The 17,248-nt window shown below is 42.5% G+C and overlaps 1 protein-coding gene across 1 annotated transcript; it reads left to right on the top strand.

The window, feature by feature from the left end:
• Nucleotides 1-726: 726 nt before the first annotated feature.
• Nucleotides 727-13,933, top strand: LOC136476194 (ubiquitin C-terminal hydrolase 15-like). Its single transcript, XM_066473940.1, is given in 16 exon segments — nt 727-1,214; nt 2,504-2,905; nt 5,866-6,253; nt 6,344-6,731; nt 6,815-6,960; nt 7,040-7,128; nt 8,072-8,157; nt 8,255-8,417; nt 9,201-9,324; nt 10,464-10,621; nt 10,717-10,801; nt 12,283-12,495; nt 12,897-12,958; nt 13,048-13,114; nt 13,116-13,217; nt 13,219-13,933. Coding segments are annotated over 15 exon segments (2,913 nt in total). The 5' UTR covers nt 727-1,214; nt 2,504-2,582; the 3' UTR covers nt 13,738-13,933.
• The last annotated feature ends 3,315 nt before the right edge of the window (nt 13,934-17,248 follow it).

The following is a 17,248-nucleotide window of genomic DNA, read 5'->3' on the forward strand; positions in this document are numbered from 1 at the left end:
ATTAAGCTGACTCGTTTGATATTTGTATCTTGGCAATTAAAACACGGTGAACTCAAACTAAGTTTGCTCACTTGAGATTTGACGTATGCTCTCTTTTTTAATTTTCTTATCCACAATGTTTTGAAAGAAGGTATATACGAGCTTGAGAGAAAACTAAGAGAAGACAAGTAAATAGCATGTCATATGGAACATACTCCCTCCGTCCATAAAAGAATGTAATTTTAAAACCGTGCCTGATCAAACGAGCTTAAATTTGACCAAGTATATAGTAAATAATATAAGCATTTATGTCTCCAATAAATTATTATAAAAATATATTCTATAACTAATCTAATGTACTTATTTTGTCTCATAATAGTTAGCATTTTCCCATAATTTTAGTCAAATTTTAACTGTTTGACTCCTCAAAATATGAAAATTACATTCTTTCGTGGACGGAGATAGGGAGTGTCTGGTTCCCCGCCAATGCTCGCCACACCTAACTTGCGGCTCCCACCGTAACTTGGCTAGTGTTTGGATTGCATGTAGGCTGTGGCTATCCTTTCTAGTTCATTTGTACGCTAATTTTAGCCACAGTTGTGGTGGCCTTTTTCTCCGCCACGGCGCCACAACCTGCATGGCTGGCCGTGGCCAGGAACCAAACGGCCCCTAGTATCTCCGAAATGTGAAACAAATATTTAAGTTGTTCGCTAGTTGGACTCTATGCTTGACCTAGTTCTTTCTGTTCACACATCCTCCTTGACTTGCTTTGTACTCCTACAACGGCTCCAGGTCCAGCAGGATCAATCGGGGCAGGTAGAGATAGAGAAGAAATTTAAAACAAAAGGCCTCCTTTTTATCTCCACCGCCGATCGTTCCATCGGACGGCCAAGAAAATCCCTGGCGCTCCCTCGGATCCGCGTTTCCTTTGGAAGGCCAGCAGGTGCGCTGAGCGTAGCAAATTCACCACACCCCGATCGAGACTCGGGAGCGCAGAGACGGCAGCCGGAGCGACTGGAGACTCATCACTGGAGAGCATCCGGAGCCGCCCCCAGTGCTCGCACCACCGCTCCTCCCGATTCCCAACCCCACGCCTCCGTCCTTGTCCGCCCGCCTCCGCCGCCGAAGGGGCGCCGCACCGTCTCCAGGCCTCGATCTCTCCCGGACCCGCCCCGCCCCTGCGCCTCCTGCGTTATCTGGCTGGAGATCCGGCCCGAGTGGCATTCCTGCTCTCGGTAAACCCTAGACGCTGTTTCTCCTGCTCTCCCCCCATGTTCTTGCCGCGAAAAATCGAGTTTTTAGGCCGGGGGTCAGCCCACTTCTTGCGCAAGTTTGTAGCTTGGGAACCAATAGAATCCGGCCGGTTTTTTTCCTTTTCCGCGGGTGGTCGTGTCGGTGGGGTCGAGCGGGGAATTTTAGTGGCCGTGTTGGCATGCGGTTCAGTGCTGGGGATCTGGGAGCCTCTAGGGTTCTCATTTTGAGATTAGGGCCTGAGCACTCTTGTCAGAAATCTCTCATTTTGAACTTTTGCTCTCGTGAATGTGCTGCCGTGTAGTACATGCTAGTATTTTTTTTCGTTCCTCTGTCGATTTTCCAAGGTGTAGGTGTACGATTGTTTGTATCGTTTTCACGCTCCGGAGCTGCTGCGCTAAAGATATTATCTGAACGCTAGGACATTTCATTATTTTGGGAATCTGGATGTAGTATGTTGGATAAGACCATGGACACATTTCAGGAGCTGTTTCTTTTAGTTGGTTCAACAACATTGCACGTGCCACAGAGAAAAATGTCTCTGTTTTCATGGATGCCCTTTCATGTTTCTAGTGCTTGATTCATGTGAGAATATTGGGGTATGACACTTGTGATGTAAACAATTCGTGACCTTTGTTAGGTTTTCCAGGTAATCAGCCTATTACAGTATGTAGCAGTGTCTGGAGTTCATAGTTTTTCTACTTTTTTTTTTAAAAAAGAGGAAGAACCTCTGCTTTTAAGAAAGCAACATTCAGGTACACAAACTGGGGATACCAGTAACAGTTAACGCAAAGCAAAAGGAACTAGCCCTATTACAGATTTATATCTCATAGACATCTGTCGGCACCGTCGAGCTTGGACTAAAATTCCTTAACCAGCAGATTTAGTTTTTCTACTTTTCTTTCATCTAGTTATTGGACCTTGATTTAAGAAGTTAAGGTCCTACTCAGACCTAGCTGCATCCTGTGGGCTTGTGAGCTGAAGCCATGGTCAAACAGGTGGGCGCTTCTTGAGATCATCATATAAAGTTAGGCCAGCTTCGCAGTAGAAGCCCCAAATGTTGTATCCAGGACAAGCAAGCTCAGTCAACTTTTTTCAAGAAGCCATTTTGTGTCTGTTGCAAAAATAACAGTTTATTGGAGAAGCTTAAGCTGGGCCTTGTCCCTAAAATCTTTGGAGGCTTTAGCTTTTTCTTGTTTTATTCCATTTTATTTATGGCAGAAGAAAGTTTAGGCTTTTTTATTTTCTTTTCTTATATATGCTCTTTCCGTAGGTGAATAAGTATTCTGGAATGTTTTTCCGAGCTCAAATAGAGAACTTCTGGAGCTGGATATCAGTGTTCTGTTAGGGACATGCTCCAACCAAGGGAAGCTGATTTGCCTGCACTCTTTCTTGTCTTCGTTGTACTTCCCGTGATAGCTTATTTTCTTCTCGGGAGATGGCATGACGCTGCAAGTAAGAAGGCAAGGGTAAGTATGCTTGCACAGCGAGCTGCAGAAGAAGCCTATAGAGAGGAAACAATGGCGTGCCCAGACATTATTCCTCCAGGGCCTTCCTTGAGAACTATGCCCTATTTCAGACCTGCGCCTTCATTAAGACAGGAATACCATGAATGTGCAACTTGCCATGCCCCTGCAAAGACTCGTTGCTCCAGATGCAAGTCTGTTAGATACTGGTAAGTTTTTTTTTTATTTTGTGTTTCCATTTCTATAATCAGTTTATTTATTGAAAGAAACCATGCCTGATCAGGCTTCTTTGAAATTCAAAGGTCCGGTCCACCTCTCATCCTTTTCCAGTTTGTCTAACCTGTTCCACATAGTAATAAAAACCATTCTACTAAAGCTAGTTTTGATTTTTTGCTCTGAGATATTAGCTTATGGCATACTGACATAGTGGGAATGCAGACTGTCTCATATTCTAGAAGGTGGCAAACTAATTTCATATAAACAAGCATCATTTTTTAAAGGAATTTCTGATTTCTGTAATGAAGGAGAGTTTTTTTAGTTAATGTCCTGGGTGTCCCAATCTAACTCCTCCCCACCACAAACAGGAATTTCTGTTTTGTGTAATGAAGGGGAGATTGTTTCCCCAATTTTTAAACATTCATGTTATAAGTTAGGGAAAATTGTGTTCTTGCCCCTGTTCAGAAGTCTAATTGTGATTTTACCCTTCTTTTTTTAACTTTATGATTTTGACCTTGTTATTTTGAAACGAATCATCCGTTTGCCCCTGGTTTGCACGTTCGTTAGATGGACTGGAATAAATAAATAAAAAGGGCGTACCCAGTGCACTGTGCAGGGTCTGGGGAAGGGTGTCAGTGGCAAGCCTTACCCTCGCCTGTGTAATGCGAGAAGACCGCGACTCGAACCCGGGACCTTCCGGTCACAGGCGGTAAGACTCTACCGCTTGCACCAGGCCCGCCCTTCACTGGAATAAATAAATTAAAAAAAATCAAAATCCCAAAACACACAGGCTAAAAGATCGAATTGCCCCTTATCTTATCTTGAGCCTCCTGCTTGTCCCGACCCACGGGGCCAAGGCGGATCCCGGCCGCGGTGCTCGGTCGCAGGCGGTGCCCGGCCACGGGGCGCGGCCTGCGCAGGGCAGCGGCTACGCTTGGCCGCGGCGCTCGGCCCAAGCGCGTGGTGCGTGTGCCGTGCGGCTCGGCGCACAGGATGGCAGCCGAGCAGAGTCCGGCGGCGGCAGCACGCGGGGCGGCAACGACGCGTAGGCCACGGGGCGTCAACGCGCGGCGCACAGGACGGCAGTGGCGCGCGGGCCGCAGTGCTTCGGCGGCGCACGGGGTGTCGGCAGCCTGCGGGGCGGTGGCGGGGCGCGGTCGTAGGCAGTCCATCGCTGTGGTACGGCGTGCTTGTGAGAGGGAACGTACGGCTCCTGGAGATCGACGTGGTGCTCTCCTTGCTTCTTCTCCAATGCACATCCTCATAGGAGTGCATGTGCTTGCTGCCATGGCTAGCAGCTTTCCCGTTATTGTGCTGCTGGTACCTGTACGGCACGATGTCCATGCACCTACCGCTGTCGTCGTCGTCGAGGCTGCTCTCCAGTTCGAAGTTTCTTGACTGCTTCTTGGTGGAGTCCCATTTGCCTGTTGCTGTGTTGCACGAAGGAGATATGTTTGGCTGAGATCATTTCAGAAGTATTATCTCTTCATGGCATTGGTGTTGGGGTGATCTCGGAACGACCGATGGATTCCTATTGTTGCCGTAATGCTATTAAAATTTTGCTAAGATGCTACTAAAATTTTACATAATTTTTCAATATTAAAAGTGATTTAAAATAATTATAAATTGTGCCAAATTTATTAGGCCAAATCTAACCATTTTTTTTTGTTAAAATACAATATAAATGTCTTGTTATAAATCAGGGTTTAAATCACAGATAGCTTTAGAAACCAGGGGAAAATCACATGTGCATCTTTGTCATTTTGTATAAAAGTTAACACCGTTAGGGGAGGATGACGGAATAGGGACAAAGTGGTGCTTCGTTTTGAAAACACAAGGGTAAATTCACAAAGTTAAAAAAATAGGGGCAAAACCACAATTTCAATACAAAACAGGGGTAAGAATGCAAGAGCCCCTATAAGTTATTGGCCATGTTGCTAATATAATGGTCTAAGCTCATGATTCTAACTCACTCTTCTTATGATCAAAATAGGAGCACCCTTGATTTTCATGCGGGTGACATGGATTCCTAATTAAGGTCCAAGCAGTTTGAGAAGTTTTAATTCTTGATTTATTGGCTCTTTATTCTCTGATTCTAAAGAATAGCAATGCCATTTTCAGATTGAGAAGTTTAATTCTTGATTTATCTATATATCCAAGTTGTATACTTGTATATTTGCCTTACTGTGTAAAAGGACCATGCTTGTTACGCCAAGATTTATACAACTCAGTCAAGTGGCATAGAGTGACCAACTTACCACTGACTCTTGGGTTTGAGCAACTAGTCAACAAACTGTCTACGAATAAGCACAATTGCAGCACACTATTGGTATTTTGGTTGACTTGACATCAGTGGTAGTACTTGTGGTTCCTATTTTCACCTTCATCTAGGTAGTAAATAGGCTGCCTGATTTAGTGGCCTATTTTCGTATCGAAAGACCATGCAGAACATTATGTTGTTTAGATAGTCATGGGCTCATGGCCAAGTTGAAGCTTAGGGACTGACCTGTTTCTGTGGATCTCATGTTGATATTTAGCAATAGGGTCTAGGAATATTTTTTTTTCTTTGTACTGCTTTAGCTCTCCACTGTGTGGCATTAATCTCTCCTGGCTATAATTTGTATTAGACTAGTAAGTATGCTTGAACTGATGACTTACTAATTATATCGAATTCACCTTAGGCTAGTTGGTCAAGATTTTAAATGTGCCTACTAAGATGCTAAAATTAATCACCTCATCATCCCAGTAGATCCAGCACATGGTTGGAAGTAGCATTGCAGATATAAGCTCTTTGACATAATGTGATATTCTTTGCGACTGATTGATTGAATTTGTTCATGCACCATTACTGTGTTAATTGTCTTCATTGTGTAATAACTACTGTGTACACTATCTTGCCCCTATTGTCAATGACACCTCATAAAGACATAATGCCATTTTGAATGTTCTGCAGCTCTGGGAAGTGTCAAATAGTACACTGGAGGCAAGGGCATAAGGAAACATGCCAAAAATGGCTTGGTAGCGGTTCTAGCAGCTTTGGTGGATCTAGCACTGAGGCTACTGAACAGATGCCGTTCTTGACTAACTTAAATTCACCTCTTCCGGGTGGTGAAATTCACTTGCGTGACATGAACTTCGATACTTTATCAGAACCATCCTTTCCCACAACTGATGGTTACAATCTAGATACTGATCCATTTCCAGCAGACAGAAGCAACATGAATAGATCAAATCAAGGTGTTCATATCAGTGAAAATGGTGCTGTTGGTGTATCTTTTGAAAAGAATAATTATAATGCTGCTGATGAAATCCACTCTCCAGAGATTTTATCTGGAAACAAGGTAATTTAAGCAAACACTTACAATTCACTTGTCATTCTTCAGACTACATGTTTGTATTACATAATTCAATCATTTGCCTTATGACTGCAGGTGTCAAACAACTATTTTGGTTCAGATGCAATGAGTGGTAATGGGGATGCAACTTATCCTGCCAAAAGTAATGCACAGCAACCTAGCAGTTGTGCTCCTGACATGAGAAAACAGTCAAAAGCAAGCATTACAGTTTACCAGCCTGACATGGGTGTCTATTTAACTTCTGACATGGTCAGTTCTTGTGAGGGGTCATATGCTTCTGCCAGTGAGCCACTGCAAAGGAGCTTGTCATCTGGAAGAACTATTGGGAAAGCAAATGTGGTGAATAAGAGGCCTCCACATCCATCAAGTAAGGTGGTTTCAGCACAAAAGTCACAGGATAGGGTGTCTACATCATATCAAAATGATGGCCATGAGAAGAATCCTTGCAACAAAAATGACCAAAGTTAGTAAAGAGTTCTCTGATAAGGTGGGCTAGCTTTATATTATAGTGTTACTTTTATCTCATATAATTACTGCATCATTCAGGATCTACCCCCACATGTGAATCAAGTCAACCAACAAGTAGCAATCTACAAAAGTTTGGAGCATCCAAGGTTGAAGTTTTAAAGAAGCCTTCAAAATTTCTCAAAACCAGCCTTGTGGGATTGATCAATGATAATAAGAGGAACAAGGTTTGGAATAATCTATGAACTTTCCTTAAATGCTTTCCTGTTTATTAAATTAAGGTTTTCTTTGTAAATGGCACTTTAGGTATTGTTCCCATATGAAGATCTTGTCAAGTTTTTTCAGTATGAAGCACGGGGTATTTCCCCTAGAGGTCTTTTCAATTGTGGAAACAGGTAATAAATGATGCTTAAAGTGATAATTCACACTCACCTAATTATTTCTGTTGCTAATGTGTACTTTTATTGAGATAAATACTTATAAGTGATGATGGTGCCTTTTGGTACTCGACTTGAGCTGCAAAATAAGAAAAATGCCAAATGGGACGTTTGCACTCACCGCAGAAGGGATGGGGGGAACTTAAACAAGTAGAGCAGCTGAAAGGCCCCTGCTAAAAACAAGAGTTTGATTAATAGTGATTTATCATGTTAATTGACTAGATTTGTGGGACATTATCACTCCATTAGTCTTGGTGCTTGCACACACTACTTATGGGACCATACAAGCCTAGAACAGATATGCCTGACATAAGCGTATATGTCACAAGAATGCCATTCATTCAGTATTCGTCTCTACATATGTATATGAATCCCACTATATAGCATCTGCTACACATTTGGCAAAGAACACTGCCTAAGAATATTAACATATCTAATGAGATCAATTTCGAAATAAGAGATGTGTCACAGTTAGTTTCTTTATTGAAAAGGTTTGCTGAGTTGAAAATTAAAATGCTGCAAGCTGAACTAAATTCTATTTGCTGTACAACTGATCATTATATAGCAATCTTACTGCAACAAAAGGGATCTCACAAAGTATTTGTTTGAGGGAATCACCATGTTGAGGTAAACCTGCCAATACGGAGGATGGCCCGCTAGTCATCATCAAGTTATTGCCATGTCAGCGTTGGTGTAATGTGCCACACAGTCTACAAAACTGCCCCCGAAAACCATATTATGGGATTATTTAGACGGTTTTACTTGGGGTTTGTATGGGTGGTTGTCCTTTGTTCCCATTTGGGCAACTTAATACTTGCTTGGGTACTCGGCAATGTTATCATTTTACATTTACCTGCTTAATCAGGCCTCATCTCTTGATTAACTTCCCTTCCTTTTGCAGCTGCTATGCTAATGCTGTTCTTCAATGTCTCATGTGCACAAAGCCACTAATGATCTACCTTCTTCTGAGACTGCATTCTAAAGATTGTAATACTATAATCTCAAATAGCTACCCCCACCCCTCCTCGAAATATGGATTTGTACTTTGTTTTTTTTTTTTTGACTTGAGTTACTATTTTTTTAGGCTCTTCAAAAAATTGGTGCCTTATGTGTGAACTTGAGCAATATGCTTCAACTTTACGTGAAAGTGGTGGACCCTTATCTCCAAGTAGAATTCTTTCTAATTTGAGGAATATTGGATGTCGCTTGGGTGGTGGGACTCAGGAAGATGCTCATGAGTTTTTAAGGTATCGTGACTGTTACATGCTTGTTTTTGCTCCTGTTGCTTTTTGGTTGCTTGCTAATGTTTTACTTACTGTAATAATAAAATGACTTCTGTGTGATTCAGAATTAACTCTTCTAGACCCAACTGAAAACTTCCACTCCATATTATTGCTTGAGTAATCACTTTTTTCTTTCAAAACATTCAAGAAAAGCAATTTTTTGTGGAGCAAAAGTATCTGCAGCATCTAAAGTTATGAGTCGTGTAAAAGCTGATGAAATTACTTGACCTTCTTGAAAGAAATTTATGTCCGAGCTTGTTCTTTAGCTCTTTTTTTAACTAAATACATGTTTTTTTTTATGTTTTAATCAGATAACTTACCATATGCGTAGCTTATAAAATAAAAAATGATCACAACTCACAAGGTAAATTATCATGGCATGGTAATGTGTTACATAGATGTGTGGCAGCTGGTGGTGATATAACATCACTACCTTTTGCACTATTGGAAATCCATAGCTAGCTTGGTACTTGCCTCGTGAGATACAATGTTGTCCTAGTGAGTAATTGATCGCTGTATCGCTATGCTTGGAATGGTGATGTGCTGATATCCTATGAACATTCAAAAGGATTTTACCGAAGTATTTTTTTCGTAGGTTCTCATGCTGTAGTATTTTGACACTTTAGAAGCCTGTTAAGAGGCGAAAAATACAATAATAGAAGTTTAAGTTTTTTTACGAAGCTATCGTTCCCTCTTGAACATACATGTTCATCTGTTGACACTATGCCTTAATTTGAACACGGCCAGGCATCTTGTGATGTCTATGCAAGCAGCTTGCTTGGATGGGCTGGGTGGTGAGAAGCACGTTGAACCAAGTTTGCAGGAAACAACATTTATACAACAGATGTTTGGTGGCCGTCTTAAATCCAAGGTAACTTGATAAATCTCAGATTTCTTGTTGGGCTACATTTATTATATTTAGAAACTGTTGCTAATTTCTTTAGTGATATACTGTACTTGTAGCTATGCATTTTTGTAATGAATATGTTTTGCTTCATTTGTTTTGAAAGCAAACATTGTCACTTGCATTGCATGCTTCGTCTTCAATTCATGGCAACCCTGTAGATGGTTTATCATACTGAGTCTACGACACCATCTTGATCTATGATAAAGATGGAAACGGGTATGTTACCCGCGGATACAAGCCTCACAGACCCGCACCCACGAGAGAAATTGTGCGCCCGCCCCCGGCCCCGCCCCGCCACGGGTAGCATTCTGTGCCCGCACCCGCTATCCGCGGGCATGTCTTGCTCGCGGGCATGCCCGCCAGCGCGGTGGGACAGCGACCTGCACGGCGGGGACGACGGCCTAGGTCGGAGGCTCGGAGCGGGGAGGCGGGCGGCCGGCGGCCGTCGGAGGCTTGGAGGATGGCGACTGGCGTCGGAGTGCGCTGGATCTGGAGAGGAGTCGCACGTGGAGACTGGAGAGGAGGCGTGCGAGGCCATCGGAGTGTGCTGGATCTCAGAGGAGTCGCTCGAGTGGGGGGTGGCGCCGCGACCGTGAGTGGGAGCCTTGGAGCGGGAAGGCCGGCGTCCGCTGGCGTCCGCTAGCTGTCGGAGTAGGGAGGCCGGAGGCTGGCGTCGGGGTGGCGCGAGTGGGGGAGGCGCGACGCCCATGTGGAGGAGCCACGCCGACGCCGCGAGTGGAGGAGCCGCGCGCGATTGCGAGTGGGAGAATGGGGAGGCGGGGTCGCGGGTGACGGGCTGGTGGCGGCCGCTGGTGGGAATTTGGGACCAATGAAACCCTAGGATGAAGAATATGTACCTCTTCTACAATGGCCCCACATGTCAGCGCGGGTTTGGCGGGTTTGCGGGTGCGGGCATGCTATTTTCTTACCCGTTGAGCTTTGCCCGTTGGATCCAATTCTATACCCGCGTCAGCGCCCGCGGACACAGGTTCACGCCCGTATCCGCGCCGACCAGGTCCAGGTGCCCGCGGGCACGCGGGTTTTTTCTGCCCGTTGCCATCTTTAATCTATGATATACTAATTAGTTTTGTTTATGAAACAAGGTTAAGTGCCTCAGATGCTATCACGAGTCTGAAAGATACGAGAATATAATGGATCTTACTTTGGAGATTCATGGCTGGGTAGAGTCCTTGCAAGATGCTTTGACACAGTTCACTGCTCCTGAAGATTTAGATGGTGATAATATGTATAAATGTGGAAGGTAGTGTTGCAACTGGTGGCTAGAATCTTGTTACTGTCATTTCAGTTGGACCACAATAAATTGAAGCTATTGAAATTTCGGATCGTTCAATGCAGGTGTTCTGCCTATGTTAAAGCTAGGAAGCAACTGAGTGTGCATGAGGTGCCAAACATATTAACAGTTGTTCTTAAAAGATTTCAGGTAATTGTTTTTGTATTGAATTTCATCATGTAATACCGGTTGGATCTGATAAATATCCGTGCTGTGTAATGTTCGGCCAATTCTTTGAGGCATGCATTAGCATTTTTTAGACCCACATTTGTTGGTACAGGGTAATATTAACTTGAAATGACTGAAATTATCAAGTCGTCCGATTAATCACGATCAATTGTCCTAATCGGTCCTCTACTCAATTAGGGTGACCAGAAACAAGAAACCTGGTTGTCTGATTAGTCGTCGACTAATCATAATCAATCGTCTGATTAGCTGTGTTGGATGACTAGGCAGGCAATTGTGAACTGTGCTACATCAGGTCAAGGTCACTGGTCTAGCTGTGTTTTGGCCCATACCCAATTGGGTTTCTCTTTTATACCCCCTCCACTGTTACTCCCTCACCCCTAACCTGTGAGAAGCACCACCAGCCACCAGGAGCTTGTGCCAAAAGTGCTCACTAGCGGCTGCCGGTGCAACCATTCCTGACACCACTGGTCTTCCCCTCCTCCCTTCTGGCCTTCCCTGCTGCTGTGCCGCCTGTTTCCCACTGCTGCTGTTGCCTCTCTTCCCTGCCTCAGCCGTCAACATGCAGGGGAACTTGAAGGCTTTCTTCCGTGCACTAGCAGAGTTAAGCACTGCCGGATAAAGAACCTGTCACCGCTGAGTCACACCTCCATCAACCGAGGTCTAAGGGAGCATGATGATGAACTCCTGCTCTGAGGGTTAATCATTGCTGGGTCACACCTCCGCAGCTTGTCTTTGCTTGAAGCTTGATGATCTGTTTTTAGTAGCAAGAAGCTAACAACTAGGTCCTCTGTTTATACTATCCTAGTATATAGTACTTAGTACATATGCCCTATAGTATATACAGGACACAGACGACTAGAGTCAACCTGGTCGTCGACTAATCGCAACTAGTCGCTTGGTCAGTGCAATGGCAACTAGTGTTGACTGGCTGATTTAATAACATTGATGACTAATTTATAGGCTATGATACGATGTTTGCTCTGCACCTTTCCCCAAGCTGTAACTAAGTGCATATAAATAAATCCATTCCTACATTTATGTTTTGGAATGTTTATAATCAAACATTCAAAACTTTGATTACTACCATACAAAAAACTGTTTAAATTCGTGCATAGAAATTATATTAGCATAAGTCATAAAAATATTGCTTCCATATTTTCCTTTTTATTTTACTAATGTGTAACTAGAAAAAAAAACGAATGTCCAAAACTGTAAGCTGTATATTTTATATTATAAATGTCTCATAAGTGAAATCTGAGCTATCTAGGGAACAGGGGTGGGTAATGAAGCACATTCGGCGAAATTTCTATATAAGCTCAGTTGGTTGGTTGACTTGGATCAGTTATCACATGGCTCAGTGTTCTATGCTCGTGCTGACAGTTTTGTACCACTTGAATGTTTCTTGATGGAAGGACTAAATGAACTTTATTTTATTATTTCAGTCAGGAAAATATGGCAAGATCAACAAATGTGTTACTTTCCCTGATATGTTGGACATGGTTCCTTTCGTGACTGGTTCTGGTGACAATCCCCCTCTTTATTTCTTGTATGCCGTGGTTGTACATGTGGATACAGAAAATGCATCATTCTCTGGGCACTATATATCATACGTTAAAGATATGCAGGGCACATGGTTGAGAATTGATGATTCAGAGGTACGTTTTACAACAAGATCTACTGTTAAGGAGGCTAAGAATGTCGTACTATATATGAATTGCGAGAAATTACTATGGTCTCGTGACATTGTGTTTCTAGATTAAAAGTCTAGTGTAAGGATAGTGAACGTTCCCATGAGCAGTTTTGATTATAAATGTTGTCTCCTTGATGAAGTTTTGGTGTCAAACTTCTTTGGTGCACATAAATACATAATCGTTCATTATGTAATTTACTCTGTTTGCATCGGAGTGTTTTGTTTGGATTACCGATACCACGTTTATTAGTATGTGCTATTCCTTTGTAGGTTTATAGGCTCATTGAAATGAAATAGGAAAAGGGAAAAAAAACTTTAGAGAGTTTATGATATTTTGTGGTGATTTATATGTTGTTCCATATGTAGGTCCAGGTTGTATCAGCGAATCAAGTTATGTCACAAGGTGCATATATGCTTTTCTACTTGAGGTAAATATAGCCATGTGTACCTAAATTGTCATTTGGAGTATCTGTACCCGCACTCTGCTGCAATCTCATATTTGTAAAATATTATTCAGGTCTTTTCCCCGACCACCAAGAATATACATTGAGAAGGGGCTGCCTGTTACATCTGTAAAGCGTCACTGCTTCAAAATCTTCCAAGGGCTCTAAACATGAGCGCAAGCAGACAGAGTTACTCTTTTCTGCAAATGATCAAGCATATGGTGTTTATGATTTTAGACCCGATGGCGAAGGACTACACGCAAGATCAGCATGCAGAGTTGAGATCCAGAGATTTCCATCACCGTGATGATGCCTTTGCAGACTCAGTTAGCACCGACTTCTCGGAAGCTACATCAAGTGAATGGTCGCTGTTTACCAGCTCTGATGAGTCGTCATTTACCACCGAAAGCACAAGAGATTCATTCAGTGTTGTGGATTATGGAGACAACGCTGGCCTGGATCCAATTTCCTCTATATTTGGGCCAAGTTATGCTCCGGAGCACCCTCCTGGCAATTTCGTCTCATGTACAAGGTTCTCACCTTCCAATCCACAAACAAGGTACTTTTCAGAGAGCACAGGCTTTGTCTCGGACTCTTCCATGCCGGCCCACCCTAGCGGCATTGTACATAGAGGAAGGTATCCAGATAGGGCGTGCGCCTCTTCAGCCGAACCGCTTGCTTCAGCGCATCAGCGGAGTGGGTATGGTCGGTATCCCCTTAGTCGAGATGGTTTTATTCAAACATCTGGGTTTTGCCAAATGTAATCGGCTTACATTTCATTTCATAGTTGTAGCTGGTGCTCGGCAGCTGCGGTTAGCACTGCCACTAATGCTGCCTCATGTTCTTTTATATCAGGTGAGGCATATTAAATTTTATCCGCATATCATTCCTAGGGGTAGCTCGATTCAATGTAGCGGAAAAAAAATAGATTGTCTATATGCAGGTGAAATTTTAGAGCAAGGTGACAGGCTTTGTGGCAGCCATTGTTCAAGTAAAACCGGTAGAGCACTGCTTAAAATTATATGGGAGAGTTCTAAATGGAGGAAGCTCGGCATTTTTCTTTTGAAAAGATTCAGATGCTTTCAAACTGAACATTTCAAAACGTTTGCTCGGCAATGCTATTACATGTATTGACTGACGGGAAGGTTACAATCTCTTTTCATTCTGAAAGGACTGAGGTCGCCGCCGCTACTGATACAGTTCTTCTGATCTGATCCATATAAATACTCCTGCGTTAGTTCATCTGAACCAAATGCAGACTGCTGTAATTCATCTGAATCAGTAAATTACATGGAATCCGACAGTCCAGTAAATTACACCTAATCCTGGCAGTCGTATGGCCAGGTTCCAGGTACACCAATGTCCTGTGCCTTAGGTTACGGCTACCTGAGGCTGCTGCTGCTGAAAGCTTGCAGATTGATCAATTGATGACCTGCACTGCCTTTTTTGGATGCAGACGTGAACTGTGTGGCGCCCATTAAGGCAGCTCCAATAATTGACTCGTAAGCTAGCTCTAAGTATTTTTCTTATATTTTAGTGAAAGAGACAAGCTAGCTCTTAATCAAGAGCTAAGTTCTTGCACACATTTTAAAGCTACGTGAGAGTGTCAATGTGGGGCTATCCATATTAAAAGCTATTTAGTGAAAGAGACAAGCTAGCTCTTAATCAAGAGCTAAGTTCTTGCACACATTTTAAAGCTACGTGAGAGTGTCAATGTGGGGCTATCCATATTAAAAGCTATGTACTAAAGTTAGTACTATTGAAGAAGTTGGTTTAGAGTCCGTAGCTAGCTCTAACTATGGTGGATGCCCTTAGGACATGTATCAAAGGTTCTAATAAAAAGCATGCAGCAACAGTTCAGCCGGATACATATACCCCTCTAGTTCTAAAAGAAAACAATACGCATGGGAAAGTCTCTCCTAAATTGTTTCATTATAAGAATCTCAACCACAACAGGGATAAGAAAAGATCATGAACCCTGGCTATTAAATAGTACATTGAATGATTTTTTTTGGGTGAAAACTTCTCTTATACTCCTCTAGTCTGGATCTAATAACGGTAAAGTGCATTTTTCAACACCCAACTTGCATATGAGTTTGATTTTCAATCTTAAACTACAAAATTGGATACAAGACATCCTCCAACTATTGAAACTGGACGCCTTTAGCTAGTTTTCTATTTTATCAAAATAAATAAAATATAGTTTAACCTCTAAAAGTTCACAAATAATCAATTTTAAATCATAAAATTATAAAACTAATGAAAGTGCATTTTCCCTCGTTGTGGGTTTTGGTGTATTGATGACATCCAAATTAGGGATTAATAAAATCTTATTGAGATATATTGTAGCTTTAGTCCAATGAAATATTTAAAGAGTTGATTTAGATGAAATGGTGTCCCTCAATTCTTGCAGTATAAAAAGGCGGACAAACTCAAAATGCCCTCCAAAGTTTTTATTTCTTGTTTTGAGTTTAGGTTTGCCGTACTATAAAGAGGGATGCAAGTTTAGGTGGTCTGAGAAAGATAGAGTACTCAAGCATAAAAGTAAAATCAAAAGAGAGACACTCAAGCACCTCACGAACACTTAGATATAGTTTTTGAGTTTTTGGCCGTTGAAAGTGCCGACGTTTGCCGGGAGTTCTGGCTGTCGGATGTCCCGGCTCCCGCCGGAAGTCCCGAGCCTTGGGACTTAGTCGCCTGGCTCGGCTACCTGTCGGAAGTCCTGACGGGAGTCGGAAGTCCCGGCAGCCGCCGGGAGTTCCGACTCTGACCGAGCTAGCCCAGTTGACTACGCGTTTGAACAATAGTTTCTATAGGCGCCGAAAGTTCCGACGATATGTGTCGGAACTTCCGACGTAGATCTAAACAGTTAGATTTGACTTTGAGTATAAATAGCCCTCTCCTCTCTTCTAACCGTTACTCACTCATTCATTGCAACCTACTCACGATCAAAACAGCTCCCAAGCATTCAAGGCTCCCCTCTCTTCTCCCCTTTGCTCCTAACTTCGATTCCCCTAAGGATTTTAGTGAAAGGAGAGTGGATTGAGTGAGAGAATCACTTTGGCAAGCTTGAGCACTTGATTTCTTTGTCAAGTTGGTTGGATTTACGTCTATTACTCTTGGGGCTTTGCCCTTAGCCGGCTAGGCGTCGCCTAAGAGCGTCTATCTTGTGGAAGAGCCTTGAAAAGTTTGTATTACCCTTGATTTCTTAGTGGAAAGCTCAAGTGACCTTTATGGTTTTCTTGAGAGAGGCAAGGAGGTGGAAGAGACTCCGACCTTTGTGGTCACCTCAACGAGGGCGTATGAGCTCCTTTGTGGGGTTGCCGAACCTCGGGATAAATCATTGTGTCCCGCGTGCTTGTTGTTGTTGTGATTTGTGCTATCATATTTGTTCTTGGTTGTTTCTCTTCTCCCTCAAAGCATCTCTTAGGGTTTGGACTCGATCTACGGAGTGGAGACTTACAGTTGCTGACCAGCTACTTTGAGTTTGTGTAGAAATTTTTAGATACGCCTATTCACCCCCTTGAGGCATTGTTTAAATCCTTTCAACTAATACTAATTTTTTTCTAAAAAATATCATTTAACTGTTGGTGATTTATTTACAATTATTCCAAGCTTATTTATTTCTGTCCCTATTGTTTTATTGCTTGTGGTATGGTTTATTAGAAATATGAGTAGATAACCCCTAAAAAAGAAATACGAGTAGATAAGATTCAAATAACTCCAAATAGAGCGCTGATAGATAAATACAATTTTAGGAAAAAAATATTTTAGTTTCACATTTTTTTATTTGAAATAAATAAGTTATGAATTTTTAGAGATTTAAATAGATATTTATTATTTAGAAAACAAAAACCACCTTGGAAACTAGCTGAAAGACTAATTTTCTCCAATTTCGACAGACGGAGGGTGGTGTCTTGTATCCGGTTTGATAGTTTAAGGTTGAAATTGGAACTTCCACAAGGTTGAAAAATGCACTTTATACCTTTTTTTTGTGATCTAATAAAGCCTACACCAACGCTAACCTCGTTTCAGCCCATGGGCGTATAGATTTTTTTTTTGAAACTCCATGGGCCTGTAGAGTTGACACGAGCCCCATCTAAAATTTCGTGTCGAAGAAAAATGATGGGGGTGAGCGCGGCAATGGGGGTATATTCTCCAACACAACTGCACAAGGGCACGAGGAGGTTGCAGCTGCAGTTGCAGTTGCAGCAAAAGATTCTCGCTGCACGCCAGCGTATCGAAGAGCCGGAAGTGCACGTGAGATGATGGAGC

This window comes from Miscanthus floridulus, chromosome 8 (assembly GCF_019320115.1).
Source record: "Miscanthus floridulus cultivar M001 chromosome 8, ASM1932011v1, whole genome shotgun sequence".
In the NCBI taxonomy this organism is placed as follows: Eukaryota; Viridiplantae; Streptophyta; class Magnoliopsida; order Poales; family Poaceae; genus Miscanthus; species Miscanthus floridulus.